At 40.4% G+C, this 20,211-nt stretch overlaps 3 protein-coding genes across 5 annotated transcripts; 2 read left to right on the top strand and 1 right to left on the bottom strand.

Moving 5' to 3' along the window:
• Positions 1–181: 181 nt before the first annotated feature.
• On the top strand, positions 182–8,747 carry LOC141902559 (beta-1,4-galactosyltransferase galt-1-like). Its single transcript, XM_074790344.1, has 2 exons — positions 182–880; positions 6,812–8,747. Exons 1-2 carry the CDS (start codon positions 288–290, stop codon positions 7,755–7,757), a joined length of 1,539 nt encoding a protein of 512 aa, XP_074646445.1. The 5' UTR covers positions 182–287; the 3' UTR covers positions 7,758–8,747.
• Positions 8,748–11,752: 3,005 nt separating this feature from the next.
• On the top strand, positions 11,753–14,958 carry LOC141902691 (meiosis expressed gene 1 protein homolog). Of its 3 annotated transcripts, none has more exons than XM_074790525.1 (4): positions 11,753–11,869; positions 12,934–13,029; positions 13,521–13,677; positions 14,577–14,958. In XM_074790525.1, the coding sequence occupies exons 3-4, from the start codon at positions 13,522–13,524 to the stop codon at positions 14,703–14,705; spliced, it is 285 nt and encodes a 94-aa protein (XP_074646626.1). In that variant the 5' UTR covers positions 11,753–11,869; positions 12,934–13,029; position 13,521; the 3' UTR covers positions 14,706–14,958. The 3 variants fall into 3 exon arrangements, with proteins under 3 accessions (XP_074646626.1, XP_074646627.1, XP_074646628.1); XM_074790526.1 differs by having other exon boundaries at positions 11,756–11,865; XM_074790527.1 differs by having other exon boundaries at positions 11,775–11,861.
• An 822-nt stretch (positions 14,959–15,780) lies between these two features.
• Positions 15,781–20,049, bottom strand: LOC141901408 (RAB11-binding protein RELCH-like). Its single transcript, XM_074788619.1, has 5 exons — positions 19,637–20,049; positions 18,851–18,940; positions 18,645–18,716; positions 17,759–17,943; positions 15,781–17,006 (listed from the first exon to the last, which is right to left on the bottom strand). The coding sequence occupies exons 1-5, from the start codon at positions 19,983–19,985 to the stop codon at positions 16,890–16,892; spliced, it is 813 nt and encodes a 270-aa protein (XP_074644720.1). The 5' UTR covers positions 19,986–20,049; the 3' UTR covers positions 15,781–16,889.
• Between the last annotated feature and the right edge of the window lie 162 nt (positions 20,050–20,211).

Here is a 20,211-nt window from a genome sequence, read left to right as displayed (position 1 = left end):
AGAATACATAATACATACTTGGCAAGACCCCTGGCAAGCGAGGATGACAACATTCGCCTGATGATAGACTGGTTACCGGTCTGTAAATAGAATAGATTGAATGGGACAGTCTCTGTTTTCCCGAGCTGTCATTCGTACGAATTTCTCTCGCAACCCAAACAATCCGTGTGCGTGTGTGTGTTGTGTGTGAAAACATGCAGCGAAGAAGTGTCAGTGTCAATGATCGCGGAGTTATTGTGTAGCGAGTCCTGGTCTCCGGCGACAGCGTTCAAACGATCGTTCAAACGATGAAGAATTTAAGACTTAACGTGAAGAACATCGTTCTGTTGGTGATCGGTTTGAACATTTTTGCCGCCGTCGTTTTTTACTTAGCCGGTTACGGCAGCCCGGCCTCGTCGACGTCGTGGGGGAGCAATCAACATCTACCCCATCTACCGAAACGCACTGGAATCCACGTCGAAACCGATTTAGAATCACGGGATTTAGATTTAAAGTTCCAAGGCGAAATTCCGGGCGAAGCCGTTGTTCGAAAACATGGTGAGGACGCCGGCCAGCGGGGTGGCGGTAAAGCGCCGGCCAACCAGAAACCGTTTATGCATAAAGAACTCGCGAAATCGAAGCAATGCCCGCAGTTGATCGAACCCGGCCCATTGCCCGAGCAGCAACGGTTTCAGCCGTTTCGGGCTCATAATCGCGACGCGTTTCTGTTCTCGGCGTTTTACGACGATCGCGGCTCCCGCCAGAAGTTCGTTCGCGTCGTCGGAATTTCGTCGAAGTCTCAGATTTCAGGATTTTGTCAGCTGTGGTTCGAAAACCGCGCCGACCCGCTGGTGATCTCGCCTCTATCCGTCCAGCCGCTGCCCGAAGGTCACGGTCGATTGTAAGTACGGTCGCAAAATATCGCAGAGCCCAACTCCAAAGGAGGGTATGACTGCAGTTTAGGTGTCCCTAATGGTTATATACCTAACCTTACCATAACACTATTCTTTAATAACACTAGCGCCACCCAGTGGATAGGTGACGCAAACTGCAGTTAGACCCAAAGGAGATAGCAATCTTGGGTTCTGGAATTGATAAATTTATTGATTAGGCCTAAGACCTAATGCGAATATGAGTAAAAAAAAGTGAAAAATCCTCAGGCCATATAAAAAAAATTACTTGATTCTCATCAGAAGTTGTAAAAAAAATCATCGAGGAAGGAGGTTTATATTTTATATAAAATATTCCGCAAGCTCTAATGATATATGAAGACTAGCAAGACCTCTGAGGTCTTGCTGTGTTCAATTGTAGCTTCAATAGGTGAAAAACATTGAAACTAAAAGAATAATAGGATAAAAATCTGTCATGTATTGTACATGTCTAGAATACAAAATCTAAAATTAACTGAATTCTGAACGTGAAGTAGCCTAAATGGGTCAATGTATGCTCTAGCTTTCAATAATCAATAAACTTCATACAATTGTTACAATTGTTTACATGTTTGGCAGCTAATAGATGACTTTAGTTGTAAGTGTGATTATCCTGGTGGTAGTTTTATGTTTTCTTTATAAAATATAAAAAAAACTCCAGGCGACCACTAAACTAGGCAGGCGCTGATGAAAATGAAGTCATTTATTTTATATGGCCTTAAAATGGTGTTGTAGGAGAAAAATGTTGATTCTTTGGAAATTTTATTTGCAAGAAATTTTGATGCTTCAACTTTAAGCTTACTAGCTTTACAACCCTTTTTTGGAAAGTGCGCATTTGTAGTAGGTCTATCAGCTGAAGGCTCAAGCCAATTCTGACAAGTGCTAACTTTTGAAAAAATTCAGGATAGGCGCCCTAATAAGTGATAATAATAAACCCTGATAAGTGCTTGCTTTTCAGGAATGTGCTAAAAATTACTTCCTTGTCTATGTCGATGGATTTAATTACTATTTGTGCATTCAACTGCGCCTATTATTGAGAGTCATTGCCACTGACATGACAAAATCATTGGATTTAGAAAAGTGCCAGGAAATTTTAGGCCTATATGGATTTAGGAAAAAATGTTGGCTTTTTGAAATTAGAGAAAGTCCTGAAGAGTGCTCAACTTTTGCCCCAATTTGATACAACTACAAACCGGTACAGGATTTTGTAGACAGTTGGAAAAGAGTTCACTTTTGGAAAATCTAAAGATAGTTGGCCTGGGCCAAATTTCGACCCAACTAAAAACGTCAGACCAGGCCCGAGCCAAATTTTAGCAAAAAAAATGATTGCGTTTGAATCGCAGCTGGTTGTGGAAGTAAATCATTACGCTTTGTTTGAGCATTGTTTAGTATCGAGCGAATGGTTTGCGTGTGAAGGCGCTTTCAAATTTGGCTTAAGCCTGATCCAAATCGTCTCCGTGTGATCGCGGCTATAATCACAGGAACTGACGACTTTTATTGCGGTCTTAAGCGTTTCTAGGTGCGAATGGGCCTGTTATTGAGACCTTGTCACTTTGATTTCACTTGCCTTCATCGTCAATTGCCTTTAATGATTAACGAGTCTAATAGCCTAGTACACACTGGGAACTCGTATTTAGATTCAAGGAAATTATGACCTCAAAAAGTGCCGATTTTTTACCCCTACAAACCTTGTGTATGGGGAAACTTCTAAATGTGGTAACTGGCCAGAAATACAGCCATTTGTGACAACAAACAATGCAGTTGTCAGTTCAATGTAGGTATTAGATTAGGCAGCTAGAAAAATTCATCCCAATCAGTCGCTTGCCGGTTCAGACTGAATGGAAGATTGTTTGGATGAACCGGAACCGAATTTGTACTTCGATTTAACTCGACCGCCGATCACGCAACTATATCTGTACTTCGATTTCCGATTTCAAAATCAAACCCCCTGTTTCGCTCGCGGCAGGTGTGGTGGGTCTGTAAGGGACACTCAATCGAAAAATCAAACAGAATTTACGAACCAAATAAATAAATAATGGGGACAATCCCTTTTTTAAGATTAAAAAAAAAAAGTCCGTGTGCTCGGAGACAGGGTGACCATTTATTAGCTGGAAACCTGGAAAATCAGAGAAAACTCTGACGTCTCATCTGCGTCCGATCCTATTACCGGTTGCCTCGGTTACGTTGCTCTGCGTCCGATCCTATTACCGGTTGCCTCGGTTACATTGCTCCCAGCGAGTGCCTCTTATCGGGGGGGGGGGGGGGGGTAACCGGCTGAGATCGATTTCACTGTTGAGAAAAAAAAAATAGTTATTAACCGATAGGCCCTATTTTAAATCGTAGAAATATAAAACGAAACCGATAATTTGAGAAATTTTGCCCAAAAAAAAACTGGAAAACTTGGGATTTTGGATTGAGATCGATTTCACTGTTGAGAAAAAAAAAAAGTTATTAACCGATAGGCCCTATTTTTAATCGTAGAAATATAAAACGAAACCGATAATTTGAGAAATAATAAGCATAATTATAAGCATAATTTGGAAAACTTGGGATTTTGGATTGTATAACTGCGTGTAATTGTAGTGCCATCTGTTAGAAACAAATTGATTATTATTATTATTATTATTATTATTATTATTATTATTATTATTATGTGCTGCTGGTGCCCCATTGATCAGGTCCATCTGGTAAAACCACCTAGGGACTGAATGAGACATCTGTCTTCACTGCTGGACGCTCCTGTACACTCATCCGCAGTACTGCGTTGATTAGTTTCTGAAAGCTGCATGAAGTGCTCAACATTTCATATTTCCGCGAGAAGCATGAATTTCAAGCCATTTCGAACAACGCTCGAAGCTAGGTGCTACATTTTGGAGAAAAAAAAATGTCGAGGCCCTAAATTGGGCTTAATTTTCACAAAAAATGTCAATAAGTGCCACACGCCATCTGATAACTTTTGCCTACAGCATTCGTAATTGTGATACTATCCAGAATATGTCGGATAATGAAGATTTAGCTGTACTATAAGCTTAGATCAATGGAATTGATTCCTCTCGAAGGTGGTTCTCGTTGTCCAAATATTTTATTGGCATAAATAAAGAAATCCCACGATTAACATTTATCGAAATGAAAACCACAACAGGCGGAATGACCAGAAAAGAAGTAACTAAGCTTTACAAATAAACTCGTAGAACGATAACAGGGGGCTATGTATGAGAAGTGAAATAAACAGGACTAGCCTAGCAATTAAAATAAAAAGGGGTACCACGTAGAAACCACAAAGTTTTAAATCAATTGGATGTTATGTGACTAGGAGTTGATGTGGTTCGTAAAACGCACCGCGTCTAGATGATAAAATTGATTATTGGCTTGATTTCGACTTCTAATAGTTCCAGTATTGGCTCGGAAGGCTTTGGAAAATGGTTTTGAATTTCGCAACTCTTCTGGCGTATATTCAGCTTGGTTTTCGGTTTCATTCACACCACTCATATTATTAACAGTGCGAAAGCTGTTTGTCGCGGCTGCTCTTATTGCATCCCTCCCTGTACGGCTGTTGTTTGGATACAGCATGATCCATTGGAAATTGTTTGTAGAAGCGTTTGTATTTGCATTTTATGGTGAATTTGTTTTCGATTTGCATATTGCGGATTATTACGAACTCTGTTCAAACCGCGCTCTTGTTCATTATTGAGTATGAAACATAATATCGAACATTGAATAAAATCGATAGTTAGGTTAATCCGTTTTTAACAACTCCAATAATGGGCAGGTGGTAGCATTGATTATCGATTTATGAGACAGACTGTATCTAAAGAACGGTTGAATTTGTGCGTTTGAAAAATAGTACAGGATTCCCATCTGTTCGAATTTGATGGCATTGTTAAGACTGCCACGTTCTATGGCAGGGATTTGAACCTGATTGCATCTCATGACACTCTGTCACATTCTTCCCTGGCTGGGATTTGAACCTGATGGCATCATGGGACTCTGCCACATTCCTCCCTTACAGGAAGTTGAACCTGATGGCATCATGAGACTCTGCCACATTCCTCCCTTACAGGGATTTGAACCTGATGGCATCATGACTCTGTCACATTCTTCCCTGGCAGGGATTTGATTGCCCTACACAGGCAGTACGATTGGTGGCACTATCATCCGTTGTATCGAGTGGGAAAAAAGCTTTGTGACATAGAATTTCACAAGCCCGTGGGACAAGTAATGAATGATAACCTACTTGCCCTGATGAGAATATACTTGTCCCGGTCAATCGGACAAATGTTTAAATTGGACCCTGCCTGCAGAGGCTAAAGTCTAGTTTATGAAGTGTAATTAGACAGCGATGTGGCGCTCGGTTGGAAAGATGTGACCGATTAAAGTATTGTCAGTTTGACGCCTTCGGTTAGAGTTATTATTGAAATCGACACCTCGTTCTATTGTCAGTTTGTAACAGATGTGAGATTGATCGACGCTCATCAATCATTCTATTGTCGTATGTTGTTAAATGCCGGAAAGATTTTCACACATTTTCGATCGATCGGAATCGATTTCGCCGATCTACTTTTCAGACGGGATTTTATCAAACCTGCCATTTCTCGGAGCCTCCCCTAGTTAAATGAAAATGTCTTAACTTATCGTATAGTGAACAAGCGCGTTGGAAGCAATTTTTAATAGCCGCTGCTAATAGCCTATTTTTGACAAGTTCTAACATTGCCGCGGCGAATTTACTTCAATTTTGTTGAAAACAGAATAGAAAGAAAAAAAACGTCATTCAGTAAATTATTTCCACGGCTACAGTCGCTACAGTTTCAACGCCACTGGTGAAGCCTCCTACAATTACTATTACTCCTTGACCATTAACCTCAGATTATTATTACGTAGCTTACCTCTTCGCATATCGTCCCGGTGAAATTACGCTCGGACACCTTCCCGTGGAGATTCCTCCCAATGAAATTTGCCCCTAAGCAGGACAATATAATTTACGGATCCTGAGGGGGGGTTTTATGGGGTGCGACCCTCCGCTCAGCGACCAAAAACATTTTTAATCGTTTTCCTGTTTTCATGAAGGAATGTACTCAAGACAAAGCGGGTAAACGGTACTACATAATCGTTGCCATATCATCTTATGTTTGGCCAAACAATATGCCGTATAGGCCCCCTTTCAGAGATTTTAGTCGGCGGTTGAACATTCTTTATGAACCCTCTCCTCGAAAAAATCCTGGATCCGCCCCTGTACCTATAATGTATATATCTACAATATGGTAATCTATACGTGGCACATTTTTCCATTGAAATAAGGAATCGTATAGTTTTAACCTTTGATGTTTTGTGAAAGTCCGTGGTCATATGATTTTTCTAGGGGGCTTATTCCATCGTTGATTTTATCGGGGTTATTGTCAGGGGCATCATCATTCTACTTATTTGTTATAGATTTTATTTGTAATTATAATTGATGATGAAATGAATTACGTTACATTACAATAGAGAGGAAAAATGTAGGGGGATACTGTCCTGATACCAGTTTGAACCACCCTTTGTTTGAATTGGATGACCCCGGGCAAACCTGGCTGCCAAAAATATCAAAATAGTCTAGAAGTCCGGATAATTTCTAATTCATTTTCAATTAAACAGACTATCTTTAGTGTTAAATTAATCTGAAATTTTCATGAAAACTACTACAATTAGAGAGATATCAGGTAGTTGATCGGCCCAGGGATGGGCCTGGGGGCCATCCATTTAGTACGTACGCGAAAATCTGCCGATTTTTCACCCCCCTTGCATGCAGCTGTACATTTCACTTTACCCTTGCGTACATACTAAGTGAATGGTCCCTGTCCTTTTTTAATGCGAAAGAAGCAAGATTTTTTTCTTTAAAGTCTAATATTCTAATCGTTCGTATTTTTCAGATACAACAGTTTCTATTTCAACTGTCCCGTGTCGGGTGTAGATGGCGCTCCGTACATCGTCTCCGTCGTGCCGGATCGTTGTGATATGCCGGCCAATCGAATCAACGTGTTGAATCGCGCGCCGGTCGATTACGCCAAATTGACTGGTTTCGCCGTCTGCATGCCGCCGTTCAACTTCGGCTACAAACGCGTCGACCAAATCGTTGAGAACGTCGAGCTGAACTCGCTGCTCGGCGCCGACCACTTCACGTTCTACAACCACACGCTCGGCGAACCGGTCGCGCGGGTACTGCGCGATTACGAATCGCGCGGCACCGTTGAGTTGGTGCGCTGGCATCCGCCGGTCGTCGTCGATAAGTGGCCCGAACGCGTCGAAGTCGAGGTGCATTACTTTGCGCAGATCGCCTGTCTCAATGATTGCCTGTTTCGCAATATGAAAAAATACAAATACGTGGTCGTCACCGATTTGGATGAGTTCGCCGTACCGCGCCGACATCGGACGTGGCGCGGTTTGATCGACGGTATCCGCGCCAAAAACAACGGCGCCGAGCCGGCGTCGGTGATGTTTTTGAACACGTTTTTCAAAACGGAGTGGCCCGACGACGAGGAGACGGGCGCGAACGCCACGTTGAAGAAGTTGAACTTGGAGTCGTTGTTGAAAACGCGGCGCGAACCGCGCGTTCACGGCGCCGGGCAGCGTTCGAAGAATATCGTTGTGGCGTCACGCGCGCTGGTGCTCGGCGTGCACAACGTGTGGGAGTACTCGGGCGCCGGGTCGCGCGACTCGTACGTGTGCGCGCGCGACGAGGGCTTGCTGCATCACTATCGCAACTGGGAGTCGAAGGGCGACACGAACTACGTGAAGGATCGCCACATGCTGACGTTCGCCGACGATCTGGTGAAACGCGTCGTCGACGCGAAGAAACGATTGAAATTGTGGAATTAGAAACGTTCGGTTTGATACGGTTCAGTTTCGATCGTCGCGCTTTAATCGAAAACATGAACTAACCAACGGTAACTAAACTTGAACTGCAGGGGCGTCCAAAAGTGGTCTTAAATCTTAAGACTGGTCTTAACCCTTTCGCTACGTGTGACGTTTTGGAAACGTCATATGGAGTGACACGTGCTGTGCGTATGACGTTGTAGAAACGTCATGCACCTATTGATTTATAACTCGAACGCGTACACAGCAAACAGTATGGAAACGCATGTAAGACAAGATAGTTAGCTTTCTAAACAACAGATGGCGAAAATGCGTCAGTAGTTGGTGCTGTCAGCCTGTTGAGCACATGGTAATTTGCGCGGGATTGAGATGGCTGCTCGAAAGAAAGTTTTCAGTGCTAAACAAGTTTTAGGCAAGATTTACGCCGACGACGACAGTGAAGATGACGATTTAGATGACGGGGGTGATTTCGGACTGGGCGGAGACGACTCTTGGGACGAACTGAAAAAAAAAAATTTCTAACCCATCCTGACCCCCCCCCCCAACACGCCCCCCCCTACAGAAAAGGCTGTTGGTATGATTTTTTACTGATTTTCACTAAATAACATCATAATCTTCGATAAAAACGCGAAAAATCGGGGTTAAAAACAATTTGAAAAAAATCGAATTTTTCGGAAAATACCTTACGTACGGGGCGGTGCAAGCGTGTACGTAGCGAAAGGGTTAATTAGAATTGAACATTGTGTGGTCCATTTTCGATTTCTTTTCTACAATTAAGAGGCTGAAGTGGTTAAGTTGGACTTGTTTCAAAGTCACAGTGATTTGTTATTTGCGATATTTTGCTTGACAGAAGTTTAAATCGATTGTTTAATATTAAACTTATAAGTTCTAGCTTAAAGCGATTATATATGCCGCGTGCTAAAAGTAGGTTTACAAATCTAGGCCTTTATGGCCAATTCAGATTAGTGTATAGGGGTCATTCATTTATTACGTATGCATTAGGGGAGGGGGGAGGTGTCAGTGCTATTGCGTACTGTAATGCTTAATGTATATGAAAAAATGGATTTTGCATACAGAGGGGGGAGGGGGTTGAAAAATTCAAATTTTATGCGTACGTAATAAATGAATGGTCCCGTACTGACTTTTTAAATTGTTTGCACGGTACAAAGTATCGTGATATTTCGATAACTGTCTCAATTTAACCCGCTTAATCCGGACCAGTTCGATCGAGACTTCGATCGAATTCAGATATTATTTACGGACGTGAATATGTTTAACCAGATGGATTTCATTTTTATAAATTTGTCCCTGCTGTTCTGGATTAAGCGGTATTAACTGTGTGGAGACCGGTAATGCAATGTTCTGTGGATGTCTCTCATACAGCTCGGAGTTGGCAAAATGTCTCTACAACGTATTAATCGTTATTATCTGACCGTAAATTTATATCTTAAAAAGAAATCGCCGTGTTTATACCGTAATGTATGGAACTCGGCTTCAGGGCTCTGGTTCGTAAATGTTGTTTTCAACTATGACCATGGAAATATAGGTTCTCGGGCGTCCGTGAAATCCTTATTTTCGAACTGTCCGTCTGTATGTCTTTCAGCTCATTAATTGCGGATCGATCTCGATGAAGCATGAGCGTACAATATTCAGAGCTGCAAACTGTTCCTGATTTTCAGTATTTGTTACTGTTTTATAACCGGATATACTGATTGATTTGTTTGATGCATACAGAAATATGAAAGATTTTACTGAGGGTCTTACTGTTGATTACTGATCAGTAACATTTCATTGAAATATGGAAGAAAACATGTTACTGAAAAAATTTTAATTTGTTACTGATAGCACTTCTCAGAGGTTGGTAGGCCTGAATATTAGTATCGGGGACTAGTTGTGCAGTTAAAGAATTGGGCCCAGTATGCCACCTAGCGGCGGAACGAGGCACTAAAAAGTGGTTTTCTAGGACGTGACTTCGAATATGACCTCATAACTGAGGAACGGGATCGAAATTCAAATAGTTGTCTTGACGAAAATTACGTAATGGCCCTGGATATGACATATCCAAAATGCAATGGGAACAAACGCATGGTAATTTTGTTGTTTGAATCCGAGCCCGAGAACCTTGGGTCGCGCGCCTGTGACTTGTTTAATCATTAACCTAGAGGATATAGTAACAATGAGAAATCATGGTAATAACCGAAAAATTAAAAATCTTCCGATTTTCATTCTCCACATCCTGTAAAACTTGGCCAAAATTATATTTCCTTAATCGTATTTCAACTTCTTCCAATTTACTCGCGCGTTGTAACTTTACAATCTATGTTATATTCTAGATCTTATACTGAGCGATTTTAGCTAGTTTTTATACGTATCATTCTATCGAGGTTAGACCCTTGTATTCTTATCTGCATCCGCTTGTAGCCAATTTGTTCATTTTGATTATATTTTTATGCCTGATGATGGCTATTAGAATATAGCCGAAATGTTGCTGTTCGATATACTTACATCGGACAGAACATTTTTTATATTATAAGATTTTCTACACAGGAATTGTGTGCTATCTCGACCTAGGCAATATGATTGTTAGCTTAGCGTCTTGTACTCGAATGCTTCCACATGTAGTTTATCAAATTTTAAGTTTTATCTTTATTTATTGCCGTTTGACTAAGGTTCACACTTTTTTCATACAGGGACTTGAAGAAAAAGAAGAATCTCATATATGCAAATACATATCCGTACTTTATAACTTATTATATTCTGTTGATGAAAAGAGATTGCATATATTAATGTTTCGTTAAGAAATGATTGTCCTACGTAAGATGTATACGTATCGGCTTGTTTCTGATGTTAGAAGTATTCTATGCTAGATGTAAACGTACTGGCTTGCCTGTTAGGTTTTTATGTTATAATGAATTCTAATACCTCGAGGCCAGGGCAGCGTCAAAAGGGACTGAGGTATTTACCAGAACTAACGTATTCATTTGAGACGTAATGTTTTGTTTAACCCTTTCAGTGCATCTACACCGCAGTGCGGTGTATAAATCAGTGATGGATTTTGCTAGTTCACCGCACTGCAGTGTGTTGATGTAATTAGCTGAGTTTTTATCTCTATTGCAAAATGGCAGCACCTGTCAAACATAGTGAAATATTAGTAACTAACGATACACCGCGCTGCGGTGTAGATGCACTATAGTGGTATTCCCATTATTCAACACACTAGGGTGGAATTTTTCAAAATTTTCAATTTATCTCCAGCACTATAGGGTATTAATTAGTCAGTGCTGACAGGGTCTTTAAACTTAAAAGTTGACTAGAATTTTCTATAAAACAATTCATGACGCTGTCCCTGTGTTTCCATTATGATAACAGAGTTGTAAACTGCTTATACATTCCATTAACGCTTTTATTCCGGAATTATTATTCTTGAAAAATAAAATGATTTTTATATTCTAATTAATCGCATTGTTTTTCGTTCTTCATTAAACCGTGGCTTACTCTGTAGTGTTGGGACTGAATAATTGATTGTGTTTAGAATTGGGGAACTTGAATAATTGGAAAAGTAGACTTTTCAAATCGAGTTCATCAATTTGATGGTTTTACTGATTGGAGCGGTACAGAGTGAGTACTTGTCGTCAAGTAATAGCTAGGATTCGGCATTTTGGAGAAAAGAGACTTCTAACCAAATTGGGTTTAGATATAATTTGACAAGTTGATTAATTTCCTTGGAAGGAAAGTCGATTGATTTCCTTCGAAGGAAATTTATAATCAACTTATCAAATATCTTAACCTAAGAATTCCTTTTTATTTGAAATGAAAAATGATTGAAAAATCGTAGTGCTATAAATAAAGAAAGTTGTTCTTCTAATATATGTATTCTAGTTCATCTAGCTTTATGTTGAAAACATATCAGGCATATCAACATATCAGAGCAGAGTGGAATTTATGGGATTCGAAACTGGTGGGGAATATAAACCTTAGTTTCGATGGTCATTAGTAGGTGGCGCAGCTGTTGTCAATGGTAACCAGCGTAAACACAGCGCTGTCATTCGGTTTTCAAGATCATTCTCTCGGGACAGATCTACGACAAAAGAAACTTCGAAACCCAGTGTCAGTAGGTATGAATTTAAGGTGGATGAGTAGGGCCTAACACAGTTTGGAAATAAGTAAAATTACGTTTGTTTTACAGCAACTTGTCATTTGTTTATCAAGTCAAATTAAAATGTTCAATTTATTGTTTGATTTTTTGACAATTTGGGAGCTGGGGTCAAACCTATTTATAGGCCATCCTACAATTTCTCTGCTTTTACTGATCGTGATATGTTTCATGATGATACTAAGTTTAAGCCTACCTACTGGCTGCTACTGCTGGAACAGATTATCCTCGGTGGTGTTACACTCTACGTAACGTTTAGGCCTTACCTAATGTCTATTTCAACCTGACTTGAGAGCATTCCTGGTGGCCTAGCTCAGTCAGTTTTGGTAGTACATACCTGATAAAAGTCTTATTAGGACCAGAATGCATTGGCAGTCGACCTAATTCATCATTTTTTAATCCATTTGAAACTGTATTGAAGGATATCCAAAAAATATGCATTGAGGGGATCCTGAGAGAAAAGAGACTCCATGATTTGAAAGTTTAACAATATGTCTCCATGCCTACCAACTGAAATTTGATACGTAGGCATGGAAACATATTGTTAAACTTTCAAATCATGGAGTCACTTCTCTTCATTTTACCCCTTTCAGTGAAGACTTTTTGGATATCCTTCAACACAGTTTCAAATGGATTAAAAAATGATGATTTAGGTCGACTGCCTGTCCTTTCTGGTCTTATTAAGACCTTTATCAGGTATGTACTGCCAAAAATTAGCGAGCTAGGCCGCACGGAATGCACTCACGTCAGGTTGAAATAGACATTAGTAATACGCTACGGAAGTACAATATTTATGAGCCCCTCTGTGGTGGGTTTAATTGCTTAAGTTGCTCGGTAAGGGTTAACTTTGTGTTTCCAGGACAAAAATTCATTCAAACCGAACCATTTTAAGCTAAAACTTCAGACAACTTACCCAGAGGCAGGGCCAGTGTACCTTATGAGGAGCCTGACACTCACGGCACCATTTGAAATGTCCATTAATCAACTATTTCCCTAGTTTGAGAGTTGTTTTCTATTATATTTCAGCATTCACCACTGCCTTTCCACTTGTACTGCTGGTTCTATCAATTGTCTCATTATTTACCATAGAATTCGAAGTCTTCATCTCTAAAAACTGAACAGGTCAGTTGCAGTAGGGCCTACATGTCTGACATCTTTTTTTCATTTCTTTGATCTTTTGTAGATGGAAATACATTTCTTTTTACCTGTAACCTGGTTCTTTGGGGATATTAAGCAAAATATTACGAAATCTATAACAATTACAGTACGATAACCACGCTCAAACGTGGTGAACAGATGATAAGATAAAAACATCTAAAATATAAGAACACAACGTTTCGATCTCACCCTAGAGATCATCGTCAGGTGTGAGATATAGATCTATAATAATTGTTATTTTCATTTCTCGTACTTAGTCAAAACTGCGAACGAAACTGTCAGAATTAAATTGTTAAATCATCAATTGTGGGTTTTTGTTCATTAAATCTGAGATCATTTCAGTCTAACAGTCATAAGATTTAAGTATATTTTTGGACTTGAATTTCGCTCACAATTCTACCAGGTCTTTCGGAAGAAAATTATTGTTTTATCATTATTTTGCTATTTCGTTCTAGAATGTCGACGCAAACTGAAAGTTCATCACTAAACCGCCAACCAAAGAAGATGGTGCGAGCATCGACTTGGTCCGACGAAGTGGAAGAAGCGTACCGATTTCAAACCGCAGGATTCAGAGATGAAATCGAATACATGGCATTTACAAAATCTAAATCGGTACGAATTATTGAGATTCATCAATGAGATTATTCGAATCCATTTAACCCGTTGAGAGCCACTCGTGGCATTACCGCAATTAGCAAATGAATGATTGATTTTTCCCCTCAATGCCTGTGTTATTAGTAGACAGTAACCTGTCTGTGGTTTAGTTTCATGATCGGATATTTTCACAAGCCACATGGTATTCAAGCCCATTAAAAGCTAAATTACCACTAACAATTAGGTAACTAACTATATCATTAGCAGGTTAAGGTTTTACTTTCCCCTCCTTCTTAGGGAGACTAGAGGTCTGGTTTCGAATTTCAGTTCATTGTGATATTTGAGTTCATTTTTGATGTCTTGGGCATCCTGAACTATGTGAATCGTGGACAAGCAACTTTTAGGTTAAAAGTGTGAGCATAAAATGTCTGGCGTTTGTATTGTAGTTCATTTTTAATAAGAAATGTCTCAGGTGAGTTCCTGAACACGTGTGAAGAAGTGTGGACGATCACCTTTTGAGTTAAAAGTGTGACATTAAGTCTAATGTCTCTGGGGTCTGTTGTTCATTTTCGATTAGAAATATCATTGGTGAAGTGTTGAACCCATATGTGAAGTGCGGAAAATCAGTTTTTGAATGTGTGCTCATGAAAAGTCTGATAGTGTTTAGTTTTCATTCAATTTATTATGTCTTAGGCATAGTCCTCAACGCATATGAAGTGTGGACAATCAGTTTTTCAAAGTATATGCTTATAAAATGTCTAATATTTATAGGTCATTTTCAATTAAAAATGTCTCAGGATGGCTGAAGGCCATTCAACTCTTTATAATAAGCTTAGCTTTGAAAGCAAGGATAAACCGTCAATTTTGTCAGGAACTGTATAGCCAGTTTTAAAGTATTTTTGTGTTGTATTTTTCAGGTCGACCGATGGCCGGAGAACAACTACGTGAAGAAACTGCTGAGAAAAGATGGCTGTTTTTACTACTACGACCGAACTCGCGAATGCAGCGACAAAGATCTGTATAAAATCAAGCTATACTCGTACTAGAATAGACAACGACATAAATACGCCGAAAAATATTCACGAATTTAACTGATAATTACTCGGTATATTTCACCTTAACGTCATAAACAAGATAAAGCCTTTCGTTGCGTCGTTTGGCTCGAGTGTGTTCAACTATTTATCATTTATTGTGTTTGTACGTAAAAACTTGTGCGCCTTCGAAAAAATATGTTTATTCGCACGTATTTTAAATTGTAAAGAGTAAATAAATTTTAATTAATAATTCACAAAACGTAAAACGGAATATTTGCGTTGAGTTTTGCCTTTCTTAACAAACGGACAACCTACTATAGTAGAGTTAATGCACTTGGTTCAGGGGCCTGTTTCACTAATATACTAAAGCAGCACACCAAAAGAGGACAACTATGGACAATCTTATCACAAATCTATAAAATATATTTCGTCTTTTTTTCCATATTGAAATAAATTAACATTGCAATCATTGAAGAGATACTGAAGGATTATAATCAATCTCGCTTTGTACACTAACGTACAGTATTTATAAAGAACAGTTTGAGCAGTAACAATGAGAAATGACATACCCGGTAAGGGATCATTCATTTTTTCATTTTTTGCATAAAATTTGAATTTTTCAACCCCACCCTCTGTACGCCATTTTTTCATATACATTAACCCTTTCGCTACGTGTGACGTTTTGGAAACGTCATATGAGTGACACTTGCTGTGCGTATGACGTTGTAGAAACGTCATGCACCTATTGATTTATAACTCGAACGCGTACACAGCAAACAGTATGGAAACGCATGTAAGAGAAGATAGTTAGCTTTCTAAACAACAGATGGCGAAAATGCGTCAGTAGTTGGTGCTGTCAGCCTGTTGAGCACATGGTAATTTGCGCGGGATTGAGATGGCTCCCCACTTACGTACCTCTACCAGCGGAAAAGGATATCCCATATCAATTGAATTTCTTTCATCCACACCGTAGCATCAATCACCAAAGACTGAGATAGGCACTTGGGTGAAAAACTGAAAAAAAAAAATTTTTAACCCATCCTGACCCCCCCCCCCCAACACGCCCCCCCCCCTACAGAAAAGGCTGTTGGTATGATTTTTTACTGATTTTCACTAAATAACATCATAATCTTCGATAAAAACGCGAAAAATCGGGGTTAAAAACAATTTGAAAAAAATCGAATTTTTCGGAAAATACCTTACGTAGGGGGCGGTGCAAGCGTGTACGCAGCGAAAGGGTTAAGCATTACAGTACGCAATTGCACTTACCCCCCTCCGCTAATGCGTACGTAATAAATGAATGACCCCTAATAAAGACTAGCTTTTTTCAAATATCGGCTTTTTTCACAGAAAAAATCATGGCACATGCACTCGCACCCAAACAAACACACTACCCTTCAAATGTAATAATTTGATAATCGTAACCTATCTTGAAAAGGAGATACATATTATAATATATGCTTTGAAAACGATTGATAACTCTGTGAATAGACATTTGAAGGATGAATATTTGTGCTTATGGCTATTGGCACACCTGAACTCTTTCGCAAAGCTTAATTTGGATACAGTTCTACAGATGTTGAACTATAGGCCCAGTTCCACAATTGGAAAACCCAGCTCCACAGTTATGGGTTAACCATAGAGTCCCACAATTGTAGAGCCTAGTTCCACGGCTGTAAGGCCTTGGGCAAATTAGAGATCCAATTTCAAAGTCTTCAGTAAACTTAAGGCCTAGTTCCACATTTTTAATGCAATTATAGACCAGTTTCATAGTCGTTCAAGTTGGGCCCAAGTTCCACAATTATGAATTTAATCTGTTCTCGGTTCCGCAACTGTAGCTTGGGTCCAGAGCTCCGCAGTTGCGGCGGGCTGAATTTTACCCCAATGGGCTAAGATCAGTTCCATTCAAGAATAATCAACTCGCAATGTATGGCTTTATCCACAGTTTTACCGGTTTCTACTTCACAATGAAACACGTCGAATATCTGAATCTCAATTGATTTTATGGATGATTTTCCGAAGCACCGTTTAGTATTTTGTAGGATACAGTAGTAGACTGCGCTTGCCTCGGATGTCGCGGGACTAATAAATTCTCTCGGATTCCGGCTTAGTGAGAGCAGAGATGGGACATATACTGTCCGGGCTGGAACGTGATAATCCGAGGTGAACAGAATCTACCGTAGAATATGCGTTTCGCTAGCAGTCCCATTTCGCGTCGTTTTGCGTCACGTGAAATCCGTACGTTCGATAAAGAGTGAGCAAATCTAATGGTTTCGGAATGTTCAATCCGACGTCGTCCCAATCGTCGAAATCCTACAAACGAACGAAAAAATCCTCAAAAATATTTTCAAAAAGAGAGCTACCGGCTTATTTGATAACATAACCGCATCCAGTTCCACGGTTCTGATTAACCCTTTCAGTGCTGACTTATTAATACCCTATAGTGCTGAAGATAATTTGAAAATTTTTAAAAATTCAACCCTAGAGTGTTGAACGGGAATAGCACTATAATGCGTCTACACCGCGGCGCAGTGTATCGTTAGTTACTAGTATTTCACTATGTTTGACAGGTGCTGTCATCTTTCATTAGAGATAAAAACTAATTACTAATTACATCAATACACCGCAGTGCGGTGTACTAGCAAAATCCATCACCGATTTATACACCGCACTGCGGTGTAGACCCACTGAAAGGGTTAAGAGTAAAAATAAGTTAATTTTCAACGTTTTACTCCAAATTTAAACCAGAACAGTGGAATAGGGTCCAGTATTTCAAAGAAATCCGAGTATACGCATGTACTAATATTAAATATTAGCACATGCGTGCTCAGCGGGTTGTAGGTCAAAGAAAGCCCAAACCCGCTTATAATGCCCTCGAATGCACTCAGTCGGATAAGGGGCCAAAAATCCATATAGAAATCATGGGACCATAGAAAAATTTAAATACGAAAGTCTAAAGACGACTGTTTACAGCTCACCTCTGACCAAATGGGCACGCGTTCATTTGATACAATCGCCCGAGCAGCCAGATACTTGTTTTACTGTTTCACCGTTCCTGAACTCACCTGATTTTCATTCTCTTCGGCGAACGTCACCGACGTCAGTTTGTTGTTAGTTTGAAGTAAGAATTCGTTGATGAGGAAATTGATCGCGCGACATTCGTGCTCTTTGATCGGCGGCTCCTCGTCGGGATCATTCTTCGACTGTTGATTCGACGGTGGTTTCGGACTCGAAGAAGCGTTTTCGCTGCCTGGGAACGAAAGGAAAAACAAAACCGTCAAAAAAATATGCTAGGAATAATAGAACCCACGTTACCGCAATTTCAATTGATCCAACAGTGCGGCAACTTTTATCTGACTTGCTTTTCCCCCGACTATTTCCCGACATGTGCGTTGCTTTCCCTGACTTGATCTGCTAATTCCTAGCGTACATCGGACTAGCAACTGATCATATCCAGCTGCTAGTGAGCGAGTACCCCGCTCACATTGCAAATCTAGCAAAAATCCAGCAACTGCATGGCTCATGGTCCATAGCGCGTACATCGACAGCAACTGAGATGTGTTATCTAGCAAATATTCTCGAAGGCATCTCAAGTCACGTGTTATTTTGCTTTGTTTTAGTCAGTAGCAACCATGTGTTGTTGTTGATTATGGCTCACATCGACGGATATGACAGTAACCGAGTACAACTAGTTGCTCAAAAGTAGAACATGGGCAACTGGCTGGAACATGGAGATGGATCATGGCTTACCAAGTCGTAAGCTAGCTCACATCGACACATTCGAGCAACTGATTGCATCCAGCCAGTTCTCCAATCGCAGTCGATGTACGCTAGACTTTAGAATCCAATATACTCATTACGGTAATTGGGAGCAGCACTGTATTAATACCACAGCGGCAGAAATACTCGAATAATGATCAGTTATGCATAGACTGATTGTTCGGTATTTACCTGCAACTCTTGTTAACTGTTCACGAAGTGATTTAATCGTTTCTTGTGCTTTACGTAATTCGAACTCCAGTACTGAAATAGAAATATGTACGTTAGATACTCGGGCCCGTAACCAGCCATGACTTAAAGGGGGTGAGATTTTCATAAAGTGAGATTTTTGTAAGGCGCACTTCTATGTTAGCGGATAATAAACGTCTTTTTTTTACCTGCAACTTTATCATCGGTCACACGTTCACCGTCATCGGAGTATCGAGCAAAATCTAACGAATCAAACGTCTGACAACTCGACGTACGAGCTGAAATAAATAAGTTCATTTTCAATTGCCTGAGGGGTGCAGAATACAGACAGCAGATTGTCTGAGAGGGTACAGGGTATAGACAGCAGCTTGTCTGAGGAGGTGCAGAGTACAGACAGCAGCTTGTCTGAGGAGGTGCAGGGTAAAGACAGCAGATTTTCTGAGAGGGTACAGGGTACAGACAGCAGATTGTCTGAGAGGGTACAGACAGCAGCTTGTCTGAAGGAGGTGCAGGGTACAGACAGCAGATTGTCTGAGAGGGTACAGACAGCAGCTTGTCTGAGGGGGTACAGGGTACAGACAGCAGCTTGTCTGAAGGAGGTGCAGGGTACAGACAGCAGATTGTCTGAGAGGGTGCAGGGTATGGACAGCAGATTGTCTGAGGGGGTACCGGGTACAGATGGCAGATTGTCTAAGGGGTACAGGGTACAGACAGCAGATTGACTGAGGGAGCACATGTACAGGTACAGATAGTCTGAATACCAGTCGTTGTTACGGTTCCCTTTAACCATTGTTTGGGGAACAACGGCTAGGTACTAGACTAGGGTACAGATGGCAGGGGCCAGTTTGCAAAAAGTTTGAAATTGTGACAAATCAAAAGTACAGTTGTGGCTATGCATCATTATCAAACTTTTGAGCAACTCTGGCCCCAGGTTGTGATTTCTGCGTCGGACGGCATTAATCAAAAATACCTACGCAACAAACCGCTCCCAGTCGTCAACAAATTCACATCTTTCGCGAAGCTCGTCTTTTCGAAATTACCCGGATTCGAAAAAAAGTTCGTAAGTCTCGGCAATTCTCGTCCATTCTCTAGTAACTCTGTGTGCAGTTCTAACGCCGTCAATAAACAATTCTCGCTCAACAGTTTAGCCGCTACGCAATCGAAACTTATGTTCGTCATTTTCAGCGTCAAATCGCGATCTGCTGATGATGATGAATCGGCTTCATCGACTTCGTCCGTTTTTTTACCCCCGCCCGAAATATCGAAATTAAAATTAATACCGGCGTTGAATTCATCTTCAAAATCCGCATCTTTCGAGTCCATTTCAACCGTCGAAGTTCGAATTACAAAAGAATGAATGAATGGAATAAATTTGAGAAAATTCGAAAAAATTAAATTTTCAGAATTTTGACTCCACACACGGAAGTAAAATGCAGCGCCCTCTGTCGCGCAGAGCAGGTTACAGCCGCATTCATGATTCGGCTTCGAATCCTGATTATTTCTTCCACACAGTTTCTACAAACATTCCAGAACTCCACCCGTACCAGCC

Source organism: Tubulanus polymorphus, chromosome 3, assembly GCF_964204645.1.
Source record: "Tubulanus polymorphus chromosome 3, tnTubPoly1.2, whole genome shotgun sequence".
Taxonomy (NCBI): domain Eukaryota; kingdom Metazoa; phylum Nemertea; class Palaeonemertea; order Tubulaniformes; family Tubulanidae; genus Tubulanus; species Tubulanus polymorphus.
Note: the sequence above shows the minus strand (reverse complement) of the source record. Positions and strands in the feature narration are given on the sequence as shown.